Below are 21,853 nucleotides of genomic sequence, written 5' to 3'. Positions count from 1 at the left end.
TACACATCTTTTAAAGACCTCCAGGGATGGTGACTCCACCACTGCCCTGGGCAGCCTGTTCCAGTGCCTGACAGCCCTTTCCAAGAAGAATTTTTTCCTAATATCCAATCTAAACCTGCCCTGGCACAACTTGAGGCCGTTTCCTCTTGTTCTATCACTCGCTACTTGGGAGAAGAGACCAACACCCTCCATGCTACAACCTCCTTTCAGGTAGGTGTAGAGAGCAATAAGGTCTCCCTTCAGCCTCAGTGTACTGTTCTTTCTATAAATACAAGAACAATTAGGGTAGCCTTAAAATATTTTAAGCAAGATATGTACCTAAAATGTCATCAAGAGTAATCTATAAAGACCAACTAACCTGAACTTGAGCTTTTATTGTACTCAAGTTTGCAGGTAGTATGAGCCTGGCCTTGGTATCTAACACAATATTTTCTGAAAGGGATTCCAACTGTTCAGTCAAGGATCTCATATAGCATTTAACCATTTAAACTTCAAAGAAAACCCTGACTGAAATAGGTAAGTATTAGGATTCCCTAATGGATATTTGGCTTCCCTAAAATGTCTAAGTCAATGTGCAGAAATACATACAGCTGACGCATGGGCATCTGCAACACAGGAGTCCAGAATCTTAATTTCTCCTCCATACACAAATTCTGATCAGAATTGAACACGGGAAGATAATGCACCTAAAAAAAGACTGATGCTAACACTGAAAGCCAGTGCTTCCCAGCTATTAACTTCAGTCACTTCCAACTGCTTTTAAAGGCTAAAATTATCTCAGCATTAGTTGAAAGTCTACAATATCGTTTGTGCTGCTTACAAATGAAAATCTCAGTTCCATAGTGAAAACTTCAGGAAATAATGTTATTTAATTAAAAAACAAACTAAACCAAGCAAAACCACACAAAACCAACCAACCCAAACCAGCAATTCTATGAGAGTCTGTGGTATTTCAGTTACCGCTCTCAAAGGAGACAATGAAAAAAGAATGGCAGACTCAAAAAAAAAAGGACAAAGTTGGAATACAGGAATAGAAGTAATTTACTTCATCAGTCCCCTTGACTCTCAACACATATTTTGGGATTAAAAATCCCTTTGATATAATCAGAAGAAAATAATCAAATGTAGTGTGAAACTACAGAAATATTTAAGAAATACGCATTCATCTCAGCTGGAGAGCATGTGAATATAAAACTCACATGTAATATTTTTGCCTGTGTGGTTCATAAGGGAGAAACTGGCAAGACTTATGAATGATACTAGAAGGCAAATTAGCTAGGAAAAAAAAAGTGATTTAGATGTCCTATAATTATTTCAGCTTTAAATTATAAATGTTTTTCTTTTTGAAGTTATATGAATTTGGCTTTCTTTGTTCATACAGTATTGACAAATTGATCTTTCATGTTGTTTTCTGTGTCAAGACTATAAATCCATCTAGTCTTTCAAAAATATTATGTTTGAGAAACACCCTGGATGAGGATTAAAGCACGTTAGTGAACAAGTGTCCTTTTCTTGCTCAAATGAGAAATGCTGTGCTGTCAATTTTAAAGTGATAATCAAAAAAACCCTCAAACTTTTCTGAGAGCTAACAACCAAGAGTAATTCTTTGGGAAGATTCATCCTTCAGGAGGGCCTACTCCATTCTAAGTTATTTCAGAACTACTTTTGGTGATCATAAGAAAGAATTGCATGCAGGCCCTGTGTTATGTCTGTAATGAAATGAACCATTCATTTCACAGTTGGACACATCCCTGAAAACTTCTAACGTGGTATATGAAGTGCTGTCTTCTTCCTTTTATCAGAGCAGCACCTCGTATTTTAAATCAGAGAAAACAGTCCCTTCATTTTCGGCACAGACATGTAATAAAGCTGTACCCTTTGAATATTCTCCAGTGCAATTCCTTCAGTTTCCCAGAGCTTTAACTATAATGCAGATAGTCCTGAGATTAAATGTGTGTGCTTGCACAATCTTCACGGGTTCATTTAAGTCTTCCTTCAAAGCATTTTACATTTTTCAAAGGCCAACACCAATCCAATTGGCTGCTTAACATGCAGCCTATTACAAAAGCAAAGCTATAATCTCCTGACAAAAACATTCAGCCTTTCATACTAATCACAGATAAAGTGGATTTGGCAAAAGATAATTAGAGATGTCTAGAAGACTTCTGTATTCTGACGAAATTTGAATGCTTTCTCCAATACAACTTACATATTTAATACTGAGTAAAACCAGGCTAAAGCGGTGAGGCACGCATGCTTAAGAAAATAAATATTACTTTGGAAAAAATAAAAAGGAAGATTGGTGTCAGTAAACTGAACTGCAGCAGGAAGTTGTTCATGACACCATAAAGCAGGAAGCGTATGTTTGGTTAATCATCGGACCAGTGGAAGAAAGAATTAAGAAGTGCTCACAAATCCATATACGTGCACTTTCAAAATATAATCTCTATCTACTTGCAAAGTACTAATTTGTACCCAACCAGAGAATATGATGCAGGACAACTTGTTTGGAATAAACAATCCTCCCAGCACCCTGTTTTCATATAACAATGAAAAAAAATAGAAAGTAAATTCAACTGCAAAATAAATGAGACATCAAAGCATGTTGCTCTCAATAACATTCTTTAAGTGTCATATCTTGGCCCGTATCCCAGGATACCCATGGAAATGACACGTTGCATCTCAATGGGATTCTTTCAACAAAATATTTTAATAAATAAATTCAGGTTTTATTCTAACTTATTTGATTAAATAAAGCTCTGTGGGCATTATGTGCAACAGATGTCAGAGCCTGATGGGCTTTTGTTCCAATTCCTAATTATTTGTGAAACTGCCATTTATAAATGCTATCACATAATAAGACCAATAAATTATCCATCTCAAAGGCATAAGCATGACTCCATTCTGAAATGGCAAATATCAAAGTTTTAAAACAATATCAGGTTTCAAGGAAAGCTCACAAAATAAAAAGCTCAAGTGTTCTGCCCTGGCTAAAGGAAAGGACAAACCAGCAACTTCATTTCTTAACCCACCAAAACCCAAATATGAAGTAAAACGGACTTTGTCAGATATAAATGTATAGTCTCACCACCACTGGAGAGAAAATGCATAGATTAAGAAAGTCAGTTGTTCACAAATTACCTAATTTAGCTATTTTGGAAAAAAAAAAAAAAAATAGTTTCAATAGTTTCCTCTTTTCCAGGAGATATTTTCAGATAAAATTCTAAAAATACAGGCACTCAGATTATAGAACATTTCCTGACTTTCAAAAGATTATTTTTACCAACCCCAAATGCAAGCCATGACTGTGCTACTGTCTCTAGACCATGTAAACCTGCGGCTTGTTCAGACAGAACAGGTTTAATTTGAAACCACCTGGGAGCAGAGGGAAGACTCTCCATGATTTGAGCGACTATAAGAGAATAAAAATACCCGTTTATTTGGCATGTTATTGTAAATACTAAAAAATGAAATTCCTAAAGTTGTGAAAACAAGATGCCTCTTATCTGGCTACCAGAAATCTGTATTTAGAAATTTATGACTAATCAGCCAAAATTCATGTTTTAAGAATTTTTATGGATTCTGCTCTTAAAATTGGGCAAACATTTAAACTCCCAATGAAGCAATGCCCTCAATAAAGATTTTATTGCCATTTTACCCTATTTCATTGACAGAGCAGAGTTTATATGCTGTATAGTGCTTTCATACCACATATTTTAAAAGGTTGTTTTGATTTTTTTCAAAGAGAATCTGAAAATTTGGCTTTAGATTTTGTGTATTTCTCTGATAACTTTACAGCATCAAATACCTTTATTTTTGCCTCATTGCTATGATTTTAATTAGATTGGATCCTTGGGTAACAACATAATAAGGCATCTTAAAAGACAGTAAATACGCCCGCAGAACTCCTGGCACATAAGCAGAAGATCTGTCAAGTCTTTGCTTAAAAAAAAAAAAAAAAAGAAAAACAAAAACCCACAAGCATCGAGTACATTTTATTTGCAAATATAATGTGCAAACAAATCACAGAATCACAGAATCGACTGGGTTGGAAAAGACCTCAGAGATCATCAAGTCCAACCCTTGGTCCAACTCCAGTCCATTTACTAGATCATGGCACTAAGTGCCATGTCCAATCTCAGTTTAAAAACCTCCAGGGATGGCGAGTCCACCACCTCCCTGGGCAGCCATTCCAATGCCTGACCACTCTCTGCAGAGAATTGCTTTCTAATATCCAGCCTAAATTTCCCCTGGCAGAGTTTAAGTCTGTGCCCCCTTGTCCCACTGCTGACTGCCTGGGAGAAGAGACCAATCCCCACCTGGCTAGAACTTCCCTTCAGGTAGTTATAGAAAGTGATGAGCTCACCTCTATATAACATAATTCCTTGGGTTGAAGAAAACTAATAGGCTACTATGTTGGGTTTTTTTCTAATAGCAGGAAAAATATCATTACCCCAATAGCGTCCTTGATAGACAGATATCAAGTCTAGACCTGAGCATTTTCCGTGACAGTGATTACAAAACATGGCTTTCTGATTGTCTTATTGCCTATTGGTAAAAATGGTTTCTTAGTGTTTAATTTAAAAAATACTTTCCACATGAGACACTATTTCTTGTTCTGTCATTGATTACTGGATGAAATTAAAATTACTCCAGCCTGCTTTGTAACAACCCTTTATACTTTTGTGATTAGTAATTTTTCTCTTCAGTTGTGTTGTCCTTTGCATGAACATGCCCAGCCATCATTACCTTCTCTCAGCTATTATTTACCTAACTTTTCATCGTTTTTGTTGTTTGTTGAACTACATCCAGTTTATTTTAAACAGTGCATTATCTTCTGCACTATCTTTGAAGCTAATCATGAAAATTCCACACCATTGACACCCTGGAGGAGACATTACAAAGAGAGACAAGGTTTACAGCACAACAGCACATCACTGCACATAAAAGGCACATGCCACCCAAGAAAGGTTGTTTTTTTTAACCTACAAAGATATTAAAAAGCTGTATTTTACTCATTTTAAAGCTACTGTGATAGTTCTTGCACAAAGGAAGCATCTGAGTTAAATTTCATGGTGTCTTATGATACACCAGGACATAAACCAAAAAAACACATACAGGATTAAGTTTCCATAAAGCTCAAATGATCTGCCATATGAAACAGGAGATGGAATTTAATCCACTCCTATAATGTGTCAGGGCCCATGACTTCCACCCTGTCCCCACAGCCGCTGCTACAGTCGCAGAGCCCCAATAGCAGCCGCCCCTCTGGTCACTGGTGTGGCCCCAGGGATCCATCACCTGGCCGGGGATGCTGCAGATTCCTCGTTCCCCAATTCTGGGGGTGCAGAGAAGCCAGCACTCAGCCAGGTAACTTGTGAGCACAGAGTGACTGGTTGGGTATGTTCATCTTCCCTTTCTAACATTGGTTCATGTTTAACTTGCCTAAGAACCTCTGTTTACCCCCAGTGCTGGTAACTGCAGGAGACAACTCGCCAAGGCGCAGGTTCCCTTCACCCTGCAAACTGTTTCCTGATGGAAAACTACAATTTTCAGTTGTCTTAGTCAAAGCCTAAAGCCTCTCTTCTGAGCAAACAATTAAATTAAATTAGCAATTAATTTGTTTTCAATGTGAAATAAATTCAGCTCTTTATTTAAAAGAAGCCAATCTCTACAAGGCAGGAGTATTATTTCCTCCTCTTTTTAGAGAGATAAGAAAAGACTTAAGTTTTTTTTCCATTAAGAATTTTTAAGTCAGGAACTATTTCTGAGCCACTGTGACATGTTTTTGTATTTGAAAACGTGGCATAACAAAGGTACAATAAACAAGTAGATTTGTGAGGTTTTTGGTCCTAATACCTTTTCCTTGTCACATGATATTTTCAGGACCAAGAGGAACTCAGATAACAACCCTGCATGCAATTCGGTCTCCTCAAATTTGTTTTTATTTCAAAGGTAGTGTACTTTACAGTGAATTGTTCATACTTTTAAATACAGAAGTAGCCCTTATTTTGCTTTATATCGACTCACAACACGATCTGAAAGCTGTGCTTCTATTTGTCGACTAGCAAAGGGTACATTCATGTTCCTGTTCTCAAACGTTATTACTCAAAGCACAAAAGTGAGCACATGACTGTACACTGACCTTCATCTGTTCCCAAATTATGTCTTTTTAAATCCTTGAGTCTGTTTAAGAGGAGCTGCTGAAACCTGAAACAACCTTGGCCTCTTGCTTTATAAAGTAGATGAATGTAAAACTTAAGTATTACATTTCAGGCTCTTATTGTACTAAATACAGAAAAATTAGGATGAGAGAGAATGTAAGTGGAAAGTGAGCCTGTTTGTTGGGTTTTTTTTGGTTACAGGCATCAATGATTACTTTGTAATATTTGGTCTGTTTCCATTGCTAACAGAAAGCCACCATAACTTTGCAGGAGGAAAATGTCCTCCTGGTCAGCTTTTTTATTTTAAAAGCACTGACCTTAAAACAAAATTAACAACTCCTCCCCCGACAAATCACACACACCACCACAAATTGCTGACTAGTTCTGACTAGTCAAGCCCAAGCCCAAGAAGCACCTTGCAATACACATTACATTTGAATTTTCATCACTTGCACTCGGCTTGATTGTCATAAGGGTATATTTAATAATGAACATACACATCAGCTGAGCATTCAGAGGAAAAATAGACTTAATTAGAAAAGCAAACAATGCATAAAATAACTGCAGAAAGCATATTTTGCTGTGTGTCACTGCCTAACACAACAGGCCAGAATTCTCTGAACACTTAGGAGCACCACTTCAATAAACTCAGTCAATAATTACAATTGAAAAGAGGTAATTAAGGATTTTTATTTTGCTTCATTTTTAGTAATCTTCACTGCTGTTCTTAATGATATAATAAAAACCTTGCAATGAGCTCTGCTAATGTCATCTGCATAGAATCATAGAATCATGATTCTCAGGATAGAGTCCAACCATAACCTCACTCTAGCACTAAATCACGTCCCAAAAAACCTCGTCTAAATGCCTTTTAAACACCTCCAGGGATGGTGACTCCACCACTGCCCTGGGCAGCCTGTTCCAATGCCTGACAACCCTTTCTGTGAATTATTTTTTCCTAATATCCAATCTAAACCTCCCCTGGTGCAAACTGAGACCATTTCCTCTTGTCCTATCACTTGCTACTTGGGAGAAGAGACCAGCACCTTCCATGTTTCAAAGAAAGATCAACTTAAACCAACTCATCAGGACAAGCACAATAGTAAGTGCATTATTTTCCAATAGAAAAATGGCTTATAACTTGAGAGATTTCTTGACAAGCTTACAATGTTTTGACAGTTGTCAGATGAGAACTCTATCATTCATTATTTAATCTACTTATAAAATCATAGAAACCTACAGGACTTTTGGAGATCATCTGATCCAACCTCCTGCTCAAAACAGGACTAACTTTTAAGTTAGGTCTGATTACCTGTCCAGTCAAGATTTGAATTCCCCCAAGGATGGAGGTTCCTCAGCCTCTGGGCAAAGCATTCTGTTACTTTAACTAATCCCCATGGGTGTGTCTTTGTGTCCTGCCGCTTATTTCTGTTACAATTTAAACCTAAATATGGTAGGAAATGCTGCTGCTTCTGCCTGTACTGAAAACTTTTGACTTTTGACAACACAGGTTTTGAAGGTTTGCCTTGGTACCAGTTTATTGTGTAATAATTTTGCAAAAAGTACTTCCTTTTTTCCTTTAACTCGCAAGCAATTATATGTTCAGCAGAAATTACAAACGGAATAAAGCAAAGGTGACTACAAGACTAATATCATAGTTCTAAGTGCTCTCGACCCTAAGAAAGCTCAGGAGCCACATACTGTCGACTCAAGTTCGAATCTGCATTAACTAAGGAAAAAAAGCCAAATATCTAATAAAAAAATCTGCTATTTCAGATCGTGCTAGAGTCACCCCAGCTTGCCTATGGTTAAGTGATCTTGTCTTACTGCAATATATTGTAAGATTTTAAAAGAAGGTGATTCACACTTATGGTAAATGAAATGACTACTGCAGTCCTCATGGTTTTGTCTTTGTATAATTTAATCAGCTCTTCATCTCAACAGTTGAAAATGATAAATTTATACAAATATAACTTAATATCTCTTGCTAAATATTTTCCTGTATTAAGCCTATATTCTGAATATTTATTGAATATTGACTTATTCTGTGATCCTCTGTTGATCTCATTTGAAATGAGAGAGAACACAGGCCCCAAAGGGACCCAGCACACAAGCTCTCAGTTCACTGTCACACAGCAAGGAAGTCAGTCTTAGGCCATTGTTTACTTACACTGACAAAAGAGTATGACAGATAAAGACATGAGTTAGGCTCAGTGTCTGGTTTTATATGATTAGCACAGTAGTTTTTCTGTATTCCGTATAATTAGATTCATTTTACATACCAATTATATGTAAATATATAACGTATACACATGTATACTCTGCAGAACTGGCATTCCAATGTGTATGTTCAATTTAGGTAAAAAGTCTTTAAAAAAAAATGGCGCATCTAACATTGTTACAGCATTTTCAGAAGTAATATACGTTTTGAGTACTTTTGAAAAAGGGGTCTTAATTATAGAAAAGGGATCTTAATTATGGAAAATACCTATAACTTTCCTGAAGAAGACACAGGCAATAGGAAATAGTGACCAATAAAACCTGAAACCCCTCCTTTTCTTCATGATTTTATCCTTCATTAGGAGCAATGTACCTCTAAAGCGCTGTATATGTATGAAGTCATCTATACTCTTCAGCAACTAGACAATGTGACATTTCCATATAACTAGCACCACAGTTGTCCTATAAAAATACAGTAAAACGTAGGGCTCTGATGCATTACAAGAACTTTTGAACCTGACTTATCTATCTGATAATAATTGGCTTCATATTCACAAATGGAATTTATGTAAAACCATGGGTTTCCTATATAGAAAGTTCACATTATTACCTTCGGTATCAGAAGTTGCACTGAATTTACTTGTGAAAGAGCGTCAGACATTCTGCAGTTCAACAGTAGTCACTAATAAGTGAGGATGGCAGCTGTTGTACATCTGAAGCTAACAAATGTTATGTGACCAGAGATGACTGGCATGACATGTGGCTGTAGCCTTTTTATACAGTTATGTTCTCAACTATTTTAAAAATGTCCACAAAAGTCCTTCTGAAACACTGTTCTCAAGAAGTTCATGGAAAACTGATCCTTTAATATACACCCCACTCAAGTCAGTTGCCTATATTCACACATTATCACAAAGTGATAATCTAAAATTTAAACAAAAATACAAATTCTTCATCTGGAAGTCATGCTCTCAGCACTATGACTTGAGGCTGGATTCACTTGCTTGAAAGTACAGTGCATATATTAAATTTCCAGCAATCAATTATCATTTCAGCCTTTGTATCTGTGATCATAAATCCAGGCGCATGCCCATATGGACAGACAAAGTGCAAAGACAGAACTGTCTTTCAGGCAAATTCCAAAAGCAAGTGTGAAGTTCAGTATTGAAATATCACTCCCTTTTCTGTCCTCCTTCTCAAGCAGAACAGACATTTTTAATTTACCTAATATTTTCCCAGTCTTCCTGGAACTTTTACCTTCACAATCTTTATATTGATAAAAAGTGTTGCTGTCACTTTATGGCCAACCCAGGTACCTACACACCAAAAACCTCACTGTAAGGAGTTAGAAATGTTCAAACAGAGAAAAATTTCCAAAAATGCAACTGAATTTACCTACCTGTTTCACACATAAGAAGAATACTTCTCTCAACATGGTTTTGATTGTAAGTCACAATTTCTTTTGCCATTAGTGTTTTCCTACCTTTTTTACATTCAATATATTTAGAAAAGCTTTTTCTAGAGTAAAGTTGTTACTATTGCTTTTTATTTTCTAGTACCTATATTTTCAGTGACTGGATTAAATATTTATACTTTAAAAAGTGACATAGTAATATTTTAGTATTTAATAACTCTGAGACTCGATCTGTTTCAAACATACCCTATTTGTTATCATTTTCCATGAACTGATCTTTGAAGTCAGGAGTTAACTGCTTTTCACCCGTGATAGGAGAAATACAATTGTAAAGACAGAACAAAGTTGCTGGCCATGCATTTCATCCCATTTTGAGGTAACAAACAGAGGGCTTGAAAGGTTTGTAAAGTTATTTGAATTAGGCTTTGCCTTAAACATCCTTCTATAGCAGTGATGGAGAGGATTAAAATAAAAAAGCTGGCATAATACTAGGATTTTCTTAAACACAAAAAAGAACCTCTACCTTATTCCAAGTAATTGCTGGTGGAAAAATAATTAATAAACAGTATAACAATAATAACTATAACTTTAAGTTGCTTTTTAACAGTCTTTATGTTAGGACAATCCCTGGGACTGTATATTCACAGGTGAGAGAATATTGTCACATGCTTGGGAATAGACCATTTAACGGCACAAATAACAAGGTTACATATGTGGGAGACAGAGTCCTTCCTTCAGGTGATACATTCACACTCAAAAAAGAAAATTTCATACAATCCAGATTTTCAGTTTCAACTTCTATGTGATCATAAAAATGCACAATACATCATCTAATATTTGCAAAGTCAAGCACCCACAAAACTTAGTGGTAATAAGTGATAATAAACCATGAGGAGATTTTAAAATTCCTGCTAATTCTCTCTAAAATAGTAGAGAACCATCTGCAACGATTACACAAGATGTGAGAACTTTGAGGAAAAAGAAGTGACTACATATCAACAAAATTTGACAAATGGAAGAGAATGCACTATGAAACACAACATAAAGACAAAAGGAAATAACGTGATTAATTCTGTTACCTGTCATGTGTCCTCATAAAATCCCAGAACTTCTTAGTGCCATTCTGGGGGAAAAAAATAAAACCATCAATAAAACTAATTCCAACTGGAAACTGACTATAATGAAGCAACAAAACATTATCAGGCATTTATTTGAAAACTTGGTATAGCTGGTTTTATTTATGAGACAATTATTCTGGATTTTGATAGTAAGTATTACAGATGCTGACAACTGTCTTAGGACAGTTCAAAATCTTAGATCCACAATATTACGCTGACAGCTAATTTAAGACTATGTTAATCTTTGGTCCCAATTTTGGCCACAGTATTAACTTCAGATGCCCAATCTAATAATTCAGGTGCTGGGAAGCCATAAGCAGCTAAGTTTTAACCAGTAAAATAACCCATAGATCTAAGTTCTTACATATTCAGCAATGATCTCCTCTTAGGAGGACAGTTCAGGGCTCACCTCCTAAGTAAACTCCTTTGGGATCCAGGAATAAGACATCCTTCCCTCTAACCCCCTACAAAGCCCAAAATAGTAGTTTTGCCCATGATACGCCTAACATGAAGCGATCGCTCTCTGTTCCACACAACAGCTGCTACTTTGGACTGCTTGTGGTGGTGAGGACACAGCCTAACCGTAGGCTCAAAGCCACAGTTCTCACCCAAGAACTGGGAGACATAAAGTGGATTATTTTCTCAAGTTGGGCCAATTTCTGTCCTCTCTTAAAAAGATGAACACCCACTACAGCACAGCTGAAACCAATGCCTGAAAACAAGCATCCTTCCAGTTATAATAAATACATACATACTTGCTTACATTTATACTCTGTCTTCTATAATCACCTATACCAATTCATGCCCACCATTTAACAAAGACATGTATGTATTTCTTTTCCCTGTTTATTAGAACGTGATGGTATTTTCCAGCTGAAATATAACACAAGAAATTCCACTCCTAGGTCAGTTTTAAGTCTATATAAGGAATCAGAGTGCAGCCAGAGGAAATTCTTTTGGTTGATACCTGTTATTAGCAAGGCAAAAGCTAGACTTGCTGAAAACCTACATACCTAAAACACAATGGGAAAAGCAGCACAAGCCCTCTGTTATAACATGTGGTTAAATTGATGATCAAACCCTGAGCAACTGGTTAATGATTTAAAGCAGGTAAATGTGAGCAATGAAAGAAGAATCAAGTTCAGTTGGTGGGTAAAGGTGCCAACCAATATAGACAGGCCCTTCAGCTCTATTACAGATGTCATGGCTACCAAGTACACAACAGCTGGTGGGGATTAGATAACAAGCACTCTGGTTCAGAGATTAAGCTCCTGAGCTTTATGCGTTTACCAAGCTTTTTGGATGAGTGACTGTTTGCTTGCTAGCTGGGTTTTCCTTCATTCCCACAACTCTAATTATAAACAGTTGTTCACCTCAAAAGAAACTCTAGTCTCCTCTTCCATTGGTGTCTGCACATAACCTTCTGTTAGCACGGACAGGAATCAAACACAGGCGTTGGAAGAGAAGCCCTGTCATTATTTAAATGCAATATAATGTTGAAAGAGAAATAAAGACAGCAAATTCCTAGTATGAACTGAAATACTAAAGCTTCTGTTTATCAAGCTATGCATATATCCAGTCTGTTCTACCTGGTGAGAAATAGAGAAACAACTTTGAAAGAACTATGACACAACACAGTGTTGCAACACTTGAACTTAATAGGATAGGCTATATTGTGTGGTAAGATCATTTAAGGTATTAAATGTGTAAGGTCCACTCAATCTTTTGTAGGATTATTTCTACCTATAAGACATGTATTTCTGGGATTTCCTCTTGTCTGGAGATTGCTGTGCAATTTTCTACTTGACATAAGTGAGCTGGGAAAGTGTGGACCAAGGGTAATTTCTGCTGCAAGTACCTTCATGTTGCTTTTCCAGTTTCAACCTTCCCCTGACCCAAATGGTAAGATGTGCTACCATCATCCTCTCCCTTTGTATTGTAGTGACCACCTGTGAGAAATGCAGGTGTCCAGCTGATGGAGAAGACAAAAAAGCCTGAACTAAAGCTCTCCTTGCATTAATTTAGGCTACTAGTCCTGTGATACTACTTCCTAACATATGATCCTAGCAACAGTCTTCCTGGCTCTTTCCTCCCGCCATCCTTTTGCAAATTATAGAACCTGATTGCTTTGGAGCACTTATGATAGGGTTTCAAATAGCTGAGGAAAATTACACCCTAGAGAATGATCCTCATCCAGATGGGATCCATCAGATTTGAATGACCTCTTTCTCAAGGATGAGCCCCATTAGCATTAGCAGAATCTGCCTCACAGACTCACACGTAATTTTTAACATAAACCTAAAGAAGGAAATGGTGCCCAAACATAAATTAATTAGAAAATAAAAGATATATTTTGTGTTTTCTAAGTGACTGGATAGTACATAGCACTTTCTCAATAATGTGATTTGATTAGTTTAAGACCCAAATTCAAAACCAGACACAGGCTAAATTGATTTGAGTCTGTCCACTGAAGATGTAGGTTATCATCATACACTGACTGGACAATGTTTCTTAACCTATTTTCTGCCTATATTTGAATAAAAAAATATTTCACATGATCAACCTCCACCTGTCCAAATAAATAAATCGATAAACAAATGAAACATTCCAATATCTCATTGTTTACAGTGGCAGAAACTCAACTGAGCCCCATTCATGCCCTATTGTCCAAGTCAAACGTAATTTGAACCCAACCGTACGGCGTTGAGTTTCTATTGTACCGAATGTGCGGTTCTTTCCTAACAGACTAGTATGAAGGTTGCTAATTATTAATAGCATGTAAACAGTTACCAATGGTTCTTATGCTGCTTTACATACTTTACAGAACATTAATTCCAACCAGTTTCTAACCAACTATATCAAGCTGTATGTAATATATCTTCAAGACAAAAATATTAATTGCTTAAAGCAATGAAGAATCATATTATTAAAAGCCATGTATCCGTGATTACTTGTTAAACTGTTCCATTCCATATATCCTGGCCTTTGACAATGCTCTCCTATCACCACAGATAGTTGGAAAGAATTAAAGGTATCAATGGTCAACAATACTCTCAAAACAGAGAAGTATCTTTATGAAACACAAAAGCTCTCTCAAACCCTTGACACTCTTAATTTTGATAAACATACATATATCTTAATTATACTAGAATAGACCATTCTCCAATATCTAATAAGGAACAACCAAAGTATCTGTCAATGAAGTGAGAGAAGTAAGTATAATTGGTCACAAGGAGATTTAGACATCGATAATGGGTCCTGTGATGTTTTATAAGGACAAATATGTCAAAAGTGGTTTATTTTCATTTCTATCTGTTCAGAATAGCAATTCTGACACTGCAACTACATTGTACAACACATATTTGATTTGGTAAATCTTTAATCACAAAGTAATCACACTAGTTCTGTGCTCAGTGCTCAGGTTCAGTGATGTCGCAATGCTGAACTAGTGCATATAGCACATGTAAATGAATAAAGCTGTATTCCAGGAGAGGCAGCACGTGAGACAACTTCGTTTCATATTATGCAGAAGACAGCTTACTTACATAAGTACAAATTGCATAAGAAAGCCGTACCAGGTCAGATGAGATGTCCATCTTGCCTAGTATCCTGTCTCTAACTGCGAAAGCGGAAGCACACAGAAATGCTGCCCTGGAATACTCTTCCAAGCCTTTGACAAAAGGCAGCCAAAGGGTGTCAAAAAGACAGTCTCTCAAAAAGGCATCCAGATTAAGCACAGTCCTCCCCCCATTCTGAAAAGCGAACACAAATGGCCATTTCTGTGCTATTTGAATGTGTGTCACAAGTCCTGTTCATCTTGCCTACAAGACCGACCTGATAATGGCATTGACAACATAGAATTACAACAATATGCTATCTGCTTGACAGTCTGCACAGGGGGAACTCCTCTTTCGGTTCAAGTGATTCCAGGACAACCATGCACTGCAAAGAGCTCTCTGCTAGACGAGTGTTGACAGTGGATGCAAGTTCAGCAGATGTGACTCCTGCCAGCAGAGAGCTGTTTATGATGCCACTCACACCTGATCTTCACATTCTCTGTTCTCCTTCCATCCTTGAAATCATTTTCTTAAGACTCTTCCTGCACCTACTCATTGCTGTAATTACAGACAGGAGCCTGTTCACACTATCTGTTGAGGACAAGTTGGACTCTTCTGCAGCCTATAATCAAAATACCATTGAATTTCCTACCTACACTCTCTGTCTCTGCCTAAAATGCCTTACGAATCACTGCATCAGAGCTGTCCTCTGCTTTTCTCCACTGCTTTAGGCATTATAACATCTGAGTAACATGGTCAAATTGCTGTCAGGATACCTACGCAAAGATTAACTTTTGTTTACTAGAGAAACTTGCCTGAGACTTAGCCCAGGCTAGCCAACAAGGATAAAAAGGACATGTTCTGCTAACGATGTAGGAAGAAACATTCACCGTCACTGATCTTATGGTGACATTGGATGTGCTCCACATGTGACAGAACCTGGACATGCTCTGAAGCAAGTCACCTGGGAGATTCCCTGCTTTTCATTGGGGCAGCTTGAATGCCTTCCTGCCCCTTTCCTCTGAGGGCAGCACCTATACATGGTCTGTCACCTGAGAAGCTCTTGCACCAGCTCATACATCAGGTAAATGTGTCTCCAGATGTATCAATACTCACTGTGACACTGATACCATCCTGGGCCTTCAAAAAACCCCCAGAGGCTGTGGTCTCTACTGATGTGTACAGGCCCACTGGGACCCACAATTTATTTGTAGATGCAGCTTAATCAAATGGAGGGAATAATACTTAAACACAATTTTAGAGAGACAGATGTAGGCCTTTCCTCAAGGACCATCACCAAGGACTGTCCCAAAGAATGGGATGTGTTTATAAACAATGCAAGTGAATTAGAACTATGGTGCTCCAGTTATAAATAAGAGCTGTACCTTCCTAATGCTACTGAGTTTTGAGATGAGGAAAAGGACAGTGTAGCAGCAGGCAATCCCATGCAGCTGAATGCAACCTAGGGACAGAGCCTCACTGACATGGCACAAGTCTATAAAATCACGAATGACATGAAGATGGCAAATATGAAACAAATATTCACTATTTCTCATAATACAGAAGCACTATCTCACAGCTGGCTACCTGAGGAGAGAGGCTAAGGCTTATCTGGGTACTGAACTGACTCCTTTCAAGGAACCAGAGCTGAAGTCCAGCAGCAGCACAGAGAAGTTTGCCTTCCTTGTTCTAGGTATAAATAATTAATTGATAGCTTCTGAAACACATACATGCACCTTGTATTACATACATACTTTATACTCACGTAATTAAAAGTTTATACTTCTTAGCTTTTATTAATTTTGTATATATTCTTATTTTTATATATTATTATATTTTAAAATATGTTATATTCTGAAGAGTAAACTGAAAATATCTTAGCGTAACAGGTGCAAGAACTTTCACAAAACTTCTTTAAATGCTTCCTTTCACTCTATGTAATAATTGTTATACAACATTGTACAAGGGTGTGTAAAATGAATCCTCAACATGAAGGTTTACAGTCACAGATTTCTTGTAGTTACTCCATTCGGACTTCAGACCATTCAAAAAATCAAAATTTATGATGAGTTTACACTAATTTAAATGAAAGCCAAACTTCTTGTTATGAGCACTGGACAGGTAACACATGACTGATGCAGAAATGATACTTATCCAAAATCGAGTTAAAGCTTCTCCTATTTTATTTCCTTTATTTAAGTATGTAATAATTTTAAAAGCTACTGAAATTAAGACACTGGCCACTGGTGGACAGCAGGATGACCATCAGCCAGCACTGTGCTCTTGTGGCCAGGAAGGCCCATGGCATCCTGGGGTGTATTAGAAGTGGGGTGGTTAGTAGGTCGAGAGAGGTTCTCCTTTCCCTTTACTCTGCCCTGGTGAGACCACATCTGGAATATTGTGTCCAGTTCTGGGCCCCTCAGTTCCAGAAGGACAGGGAACTGCTGGAGAGAGTCCAGCGCAGGGTAACGGAGATGATGAAGGGAGTGAAGCACCTCCCTTATGAGGAAAGGCTGAGGGAGCTGGGGCTCTTTAGCTTGGAGAAGAGGAGACTGAGGGGTGACCTCATTCATGTTTATGAAACTGTGAAGCGTGAGTGTCAGAAGGATGGAGCCAGGCTCTTCTCGGTGACAACCAATGACAGGACAAGGGGTAATGGGTGCAAACTGGAACATAGGAGGTTCCACTTAAATAGGAGAAGAAACTTCTTCTCAGTGAGGGTGAGAGAACCCTGGAACAGGCTGCCCAGGGAGGCTGTGGAGTCTCCTACTCTGGAAACATTAAAAACTCGCCTGGACACCTTCCTGTGTAACCTCATCTGGGTGTTCCTGCTCCAGCAGGGGGATTGGACTGGATGAGCTTTTGAGGTCCCTTCCAATCCCTGACATTCTGTGATTCACTGTCATTTCCCATGTTTATCCACAGAAAACTTCTGCTTGGACAGATGAAGTTGCCAAGAACTGTGAAGTCACCAAAATCACTTCAGTAAAAAGGATTCATACCTCGTATTACGAATTTTTGAGGAGACTGGTATCAGGCTAAGCAGGCAGATCACTGAAACTGTTGGGAAAATATGTCCAAAACAAGCAAACTTATGCCACTAAAGGAGAGGGGAAAAAATCCGTCCATGACAATGATTAACTTCTTACTGTTTACATTACAGGAGAGACAACATCACGTTTGGCGACCCATTGTGATAGGCACTAAACATATGTAGTGGGGACAGTTCCTGTTCAATGATCTTACAGTTCAGTTGTAGCCCAGAAAAAAGTTGGTGTAAACAAACGGGCAGTTAAGGAAAAAAGACAAATACATTATGGTATAGATAAGCTACATGCACAAGTCATGAGGGTTAAAATGACAAACAACAGTCATGATCCCCCAGCCTCTACCAGTTGGGCTGGGTTTAAAGCAGTCACCCAAGAAGTAGATGTTCCACGTTTGTGAAAAAAATCAAACTCGAGAAGCTGAAGCAATTATAACATAAAAATAATTGTCCTCATTCCTCCACTTACTCTGTTTTCACACTCCTAAGACACAAAAGCAGTTCATGGCCTTAAGTAAAGGGATTATGACCATTCGTCATGCAATAGAAGAAAACACTATAGGTAAAGAAAAACAGATAGAGAATTAATTGACAAATAACGGACTTAAACCAGAGTCAGCAAAGCCAAGCAAGTGTGCGGTCCTTGTTTAATGATTTATATGTAACTAAGCAATAAAAGTCCCTAAGGGAATCAGATTTTGCTTTTTTCTGTTCTTGGAAATTTTTTGAAAGTTACTAGGCTACTTTTTTCTTTAAAAAATGTGTAAAACTTGTTTATTGCACTCAATTTCACATTAAACCAATCTTCTATAAATTCATCTACGCAGTTTAACGTCAATGTGCACAGCAGTGCCTCTACCTGGAAATTCACTTTGCATTCTCTTGCTGAGGTGTCTGCTTGTCATTCAGAACCGCATGGCAAAACACCACCAAATTTGTCACTTTATTAGACGGGTTTTCATCACGTTAATCTAGATTAACAGGACGCTCAGGGAACTGGCTCAGTAAGACACAGAAAAATGTGCAGCAACACAGCCAGCTCCTGCAGCCTCCTGACGCCTTTATTTCCTTAAGTGGTCTTAGCTTAATGCTTTTCAGTTATATTCACCTTTTAATGACCCATAAAAGCTGCCAAGAGGTAAATTCACAACAAACAGCAACTCAGTAATTCATTAGTTTTTGGTTTATAAAATATATGCTCCTACAATGGGAAAATAGGACCTGAAGATGTGCCTTAGATGCTACTTCTGCTTGAGTCCCAGTTCTTGGGCTAAACAGAGCAGACCTCCCTGTGCTAAACCCAGAAGAAAGAAGATACTGGATGCTAAACGCTAAGCCCTTGTCCATCTGGAAAGGAACCTTTCCTTCCTTTCTCCACTTGCTACATAGAAGAGCTCCTATCAGTTGAGACTTCCTTGTTACTTTTCCTTTTTTCAGCTTAATGGAATTTGATGTCACATCTGTAGCAGTTTTCAGTGGAATCATATGAGGATTTACAGTCTAATATAAATCATTCCTTGCCAGCTGAATTATTAATGCTATAACTCTTTGTAATATATAATCAATACATAAAGTTTCCAGTGTCCAGACCGATGTGCCCACAGAAGCTGAACCTCCAAGACAAACTCGAGACTAAATACTTTATGCTTTTCACTTTCCTATCATACAGTTAGTGACCAAATTACCTTGCACTGTGTATTTGTCATAGTACTTTCAGCACTATGCCATGAAGAAAAATTATGCTAATAAATTTAAAAAAAAAATCTTCGACCCCCAAAAATCTATAGCTTGCCATTTATTTAAAGTAATAAAGCATTAGTAGTCAACATGATACTGTGAAACCTGTATGAAGAATAGAAATCAAAGCTAAATCAAGTTTGGACTTGTGAAGTTTTCCAAATAAGAATAAAATAAAATACCTGCTCAGTACGCTTTAAAAGTTTCATTGCTTCCTGTTGAATATTTTTATTGTATTAATAAGTGAGTGGGGTGGGGTTTTGTTTATAGAAGCTTGAGAGCTGCCACGCTGGATCTAAAAATCTTCTTCATGCACAAAAAAACAATGCAAAGGAACAATAAAATATTCAAGGACAATTAACATCCCATTTTTTCATCTAGAAGAAAAACCGTGTCCCGAACAGGCTATTTTGCATATGAAATCTGTTTGAAATAATGACTTAGCACAGGCTTTTTGTCTACTTTAAAGGTATGATTTGTGATAAGCAGGGAGAAAGCTGTCTTCTTTTTATATAATTACAGATTTCGTAGAACGTATTGCCTATCTTTCAAAACGAAAGTGAGCACTTTCAGCTGGCATAAAGCCATGCAATTCAATTAAAAAAAATAAGAAAATCAATAAAATCATTTTAATTTGCATTAGTTCAGTGCCTGGCTCTTTTTTTTTTTTCCCTTTTGAATGTATACGGCAGTATTGGGGAACTGTCTTATGCTCGGCTATCATATTACACAACTACCAATCTAAATGCAAAGTGTTGCTGTTAAGCTTGCTCAGTCCCAGGGTGCAGCCCCGTAACCGTGTAAATCAGTCAATCGGAACCCAGGCTGCCCCTTTTCCTACCCCAGATCCACATCTCTGCTCTGCCCCTACCCCATCATTGGTATTTGTGCAACCACACAGCAAGCTGGTCCTGGGAACTGATCTGCCTAATAAAAAGTGCTCCATAATAAAACCTGATCAAAAAAATATATATTTTTAATAGTTAATGGATGTAATGCTATTATATACATGCCAAGCCTTCACCAATGACTACTAATAAGAATAGTCTTGGTCTATGTCGCGGGCTAAAATTGTGGGATGACAATAAAACCCTGGTAGATGTATTGTTAACCCCCTTTCCTCCCCCACTTCCCCCTTTTTGCCCCTCCCTCTCTCCCCTTCCCACTCAGGACAGGTGATCGGGAGGGAAAGAAGGACAGAGAGAAGAGAGTTGGAAAAAATTAAAGATGTTTTACTAATGCTACTAATAAGAATAGAGAAAATAATACAAAATATACAAAACCAATCCTGAAAGTCTCAGCAACTGCAGAGCCGGCAACCAAAGTCCTGAATTAGACTCTTCAGCCAGCCGGAGCTGGATTCAGTCTCTCACTAGGCCTTAGTTCGCAGGGACGACTAGCAAGGTCCTCTCCTAATGTTGGCCATAAGCAGAAGGGAAAAGGCAAAAAGAGAAAGGGACGAGATCCTCGTGATCTCCCACTTTTATATGAAGTATTCACGTGAATGGAATGTTATACACCATTGGTCAGTTTCTTGGTCACTTGTTTCTCATCACCCCTCTCGCGAGATGTCCATCCATGCTTATCAATAAGTTCGCATTCCATTGCTAGGTTTACCAAAACATGTGTCTGGTTCTCCAGGAAAATGCAGCTAATATGAAGGCTTTAGCTGACAGGCAAATTCACTAAAAGAGAAACTTGTTTTTAACAAAACCAGGACAGTCTACTCAAAATTACTCCGGGAGGGTAGAGGTGTATCTGATGAGGAATGTTCTAGAGAAAGACACACGCACACGAAAAAGCCCAAACGACAATTTCAGTCCCACACCCACTAACTCACTCCGTCAGACTGCACATGCTGGACTAAATGAAGCCTCATCTTCAAAAGCAATTTGCAGAATTACTTGCTGATGCTGAAGAACTACTTCAAAAGAGTTTAAGTGTTATGGAATTTTACTGTTTTTTAAACAAGCCGCTGTTTAAGCTCAAGAGGAAGGGGGAGAGTGTTTGTTTTTTAAACAAAGCTTGTAAGATTTCATTGCTAAACTATCCAGAATGTTAATTTTAAAAGCATCATAATTACAAATAATTTTGCAGTTTTTAACTTATCCATATTTAAACGTTTCAGTTCAAAATGACTGTTTTTAGCACTTTTGTGGAATCTTCACCCAAAAAAACCACGAACTGATGACTTTTCAACATTAAGAATGAACATTCTATCTGAAGCATAAATACTACTGCTGCTAATTGGCTTTAATTGACAATATTAACAATTTCAGAAGTAAGACTAAGTTGGCAAAGTTCATGGGGACAAATCATCCTATACACTAAAAAACATGCCAGCTCCAGCTGGCACAGCATTTCTGGGCAGGGCAAAGTTGCTGTGGTCTCCACTACACTCATTTTGTATTTAAGAATCTTCAACAAGCAACAGGGGTGCTCAGCTCAATGTGAGAGCAAACTCTTTGAGGCACAGACTTCTTATCTGAAATTAGCTGGAAGACATAAAGGTAGTTCTTGAAGAAATCAGAATGTATACTAATGGAGACCACACCAGAGATACCTCAAGAGACATAAAACCCAAGGTCATAGACTGT

At 37.7% G+C, this 21,853-nt stretch overlaps 1 protein-coding gene across 1 annotated transcript in view; it reads right to left on the bottom strand.

Moving 5' to 3' along the window:
• NUDT14 (nudix hydrolase 14) overlaps positions 1–21,853 on the bottom strand; it is a gene marked incomplete at its 3' end in the record, with an annotated part of 60,125 nt that overhangs the window by 19,905 nt on the left and 18,367 nt on the right. The window contains exon 2 of the mRNA XM_080345887.1: positions 10,878–10,921. Coding sequence (XP_080202013.1) covers positions 10,878–10,921 — 44 coding nt within the window. The remainder of the gene's footprint in view (positions 1–10,877; positions 10,922–21,853) is intronic.

This window comes from Nesoenas mayeri (genome assembly GCF_963082525.1).
Source record: "Nesoenas mayeri genome assembly, chromosome: 5".
NCBI lineage: Eukaryota > Metazoa > Chordata > Aves > Columbiformes > Columbidae > Nesoenas > Nesoenas mayeri.
The sequence above is the reverse complement of the archived record's forward strand: the minus strand, read 5'-3'. Positions and strand labels throughout refer to the sequence as shown.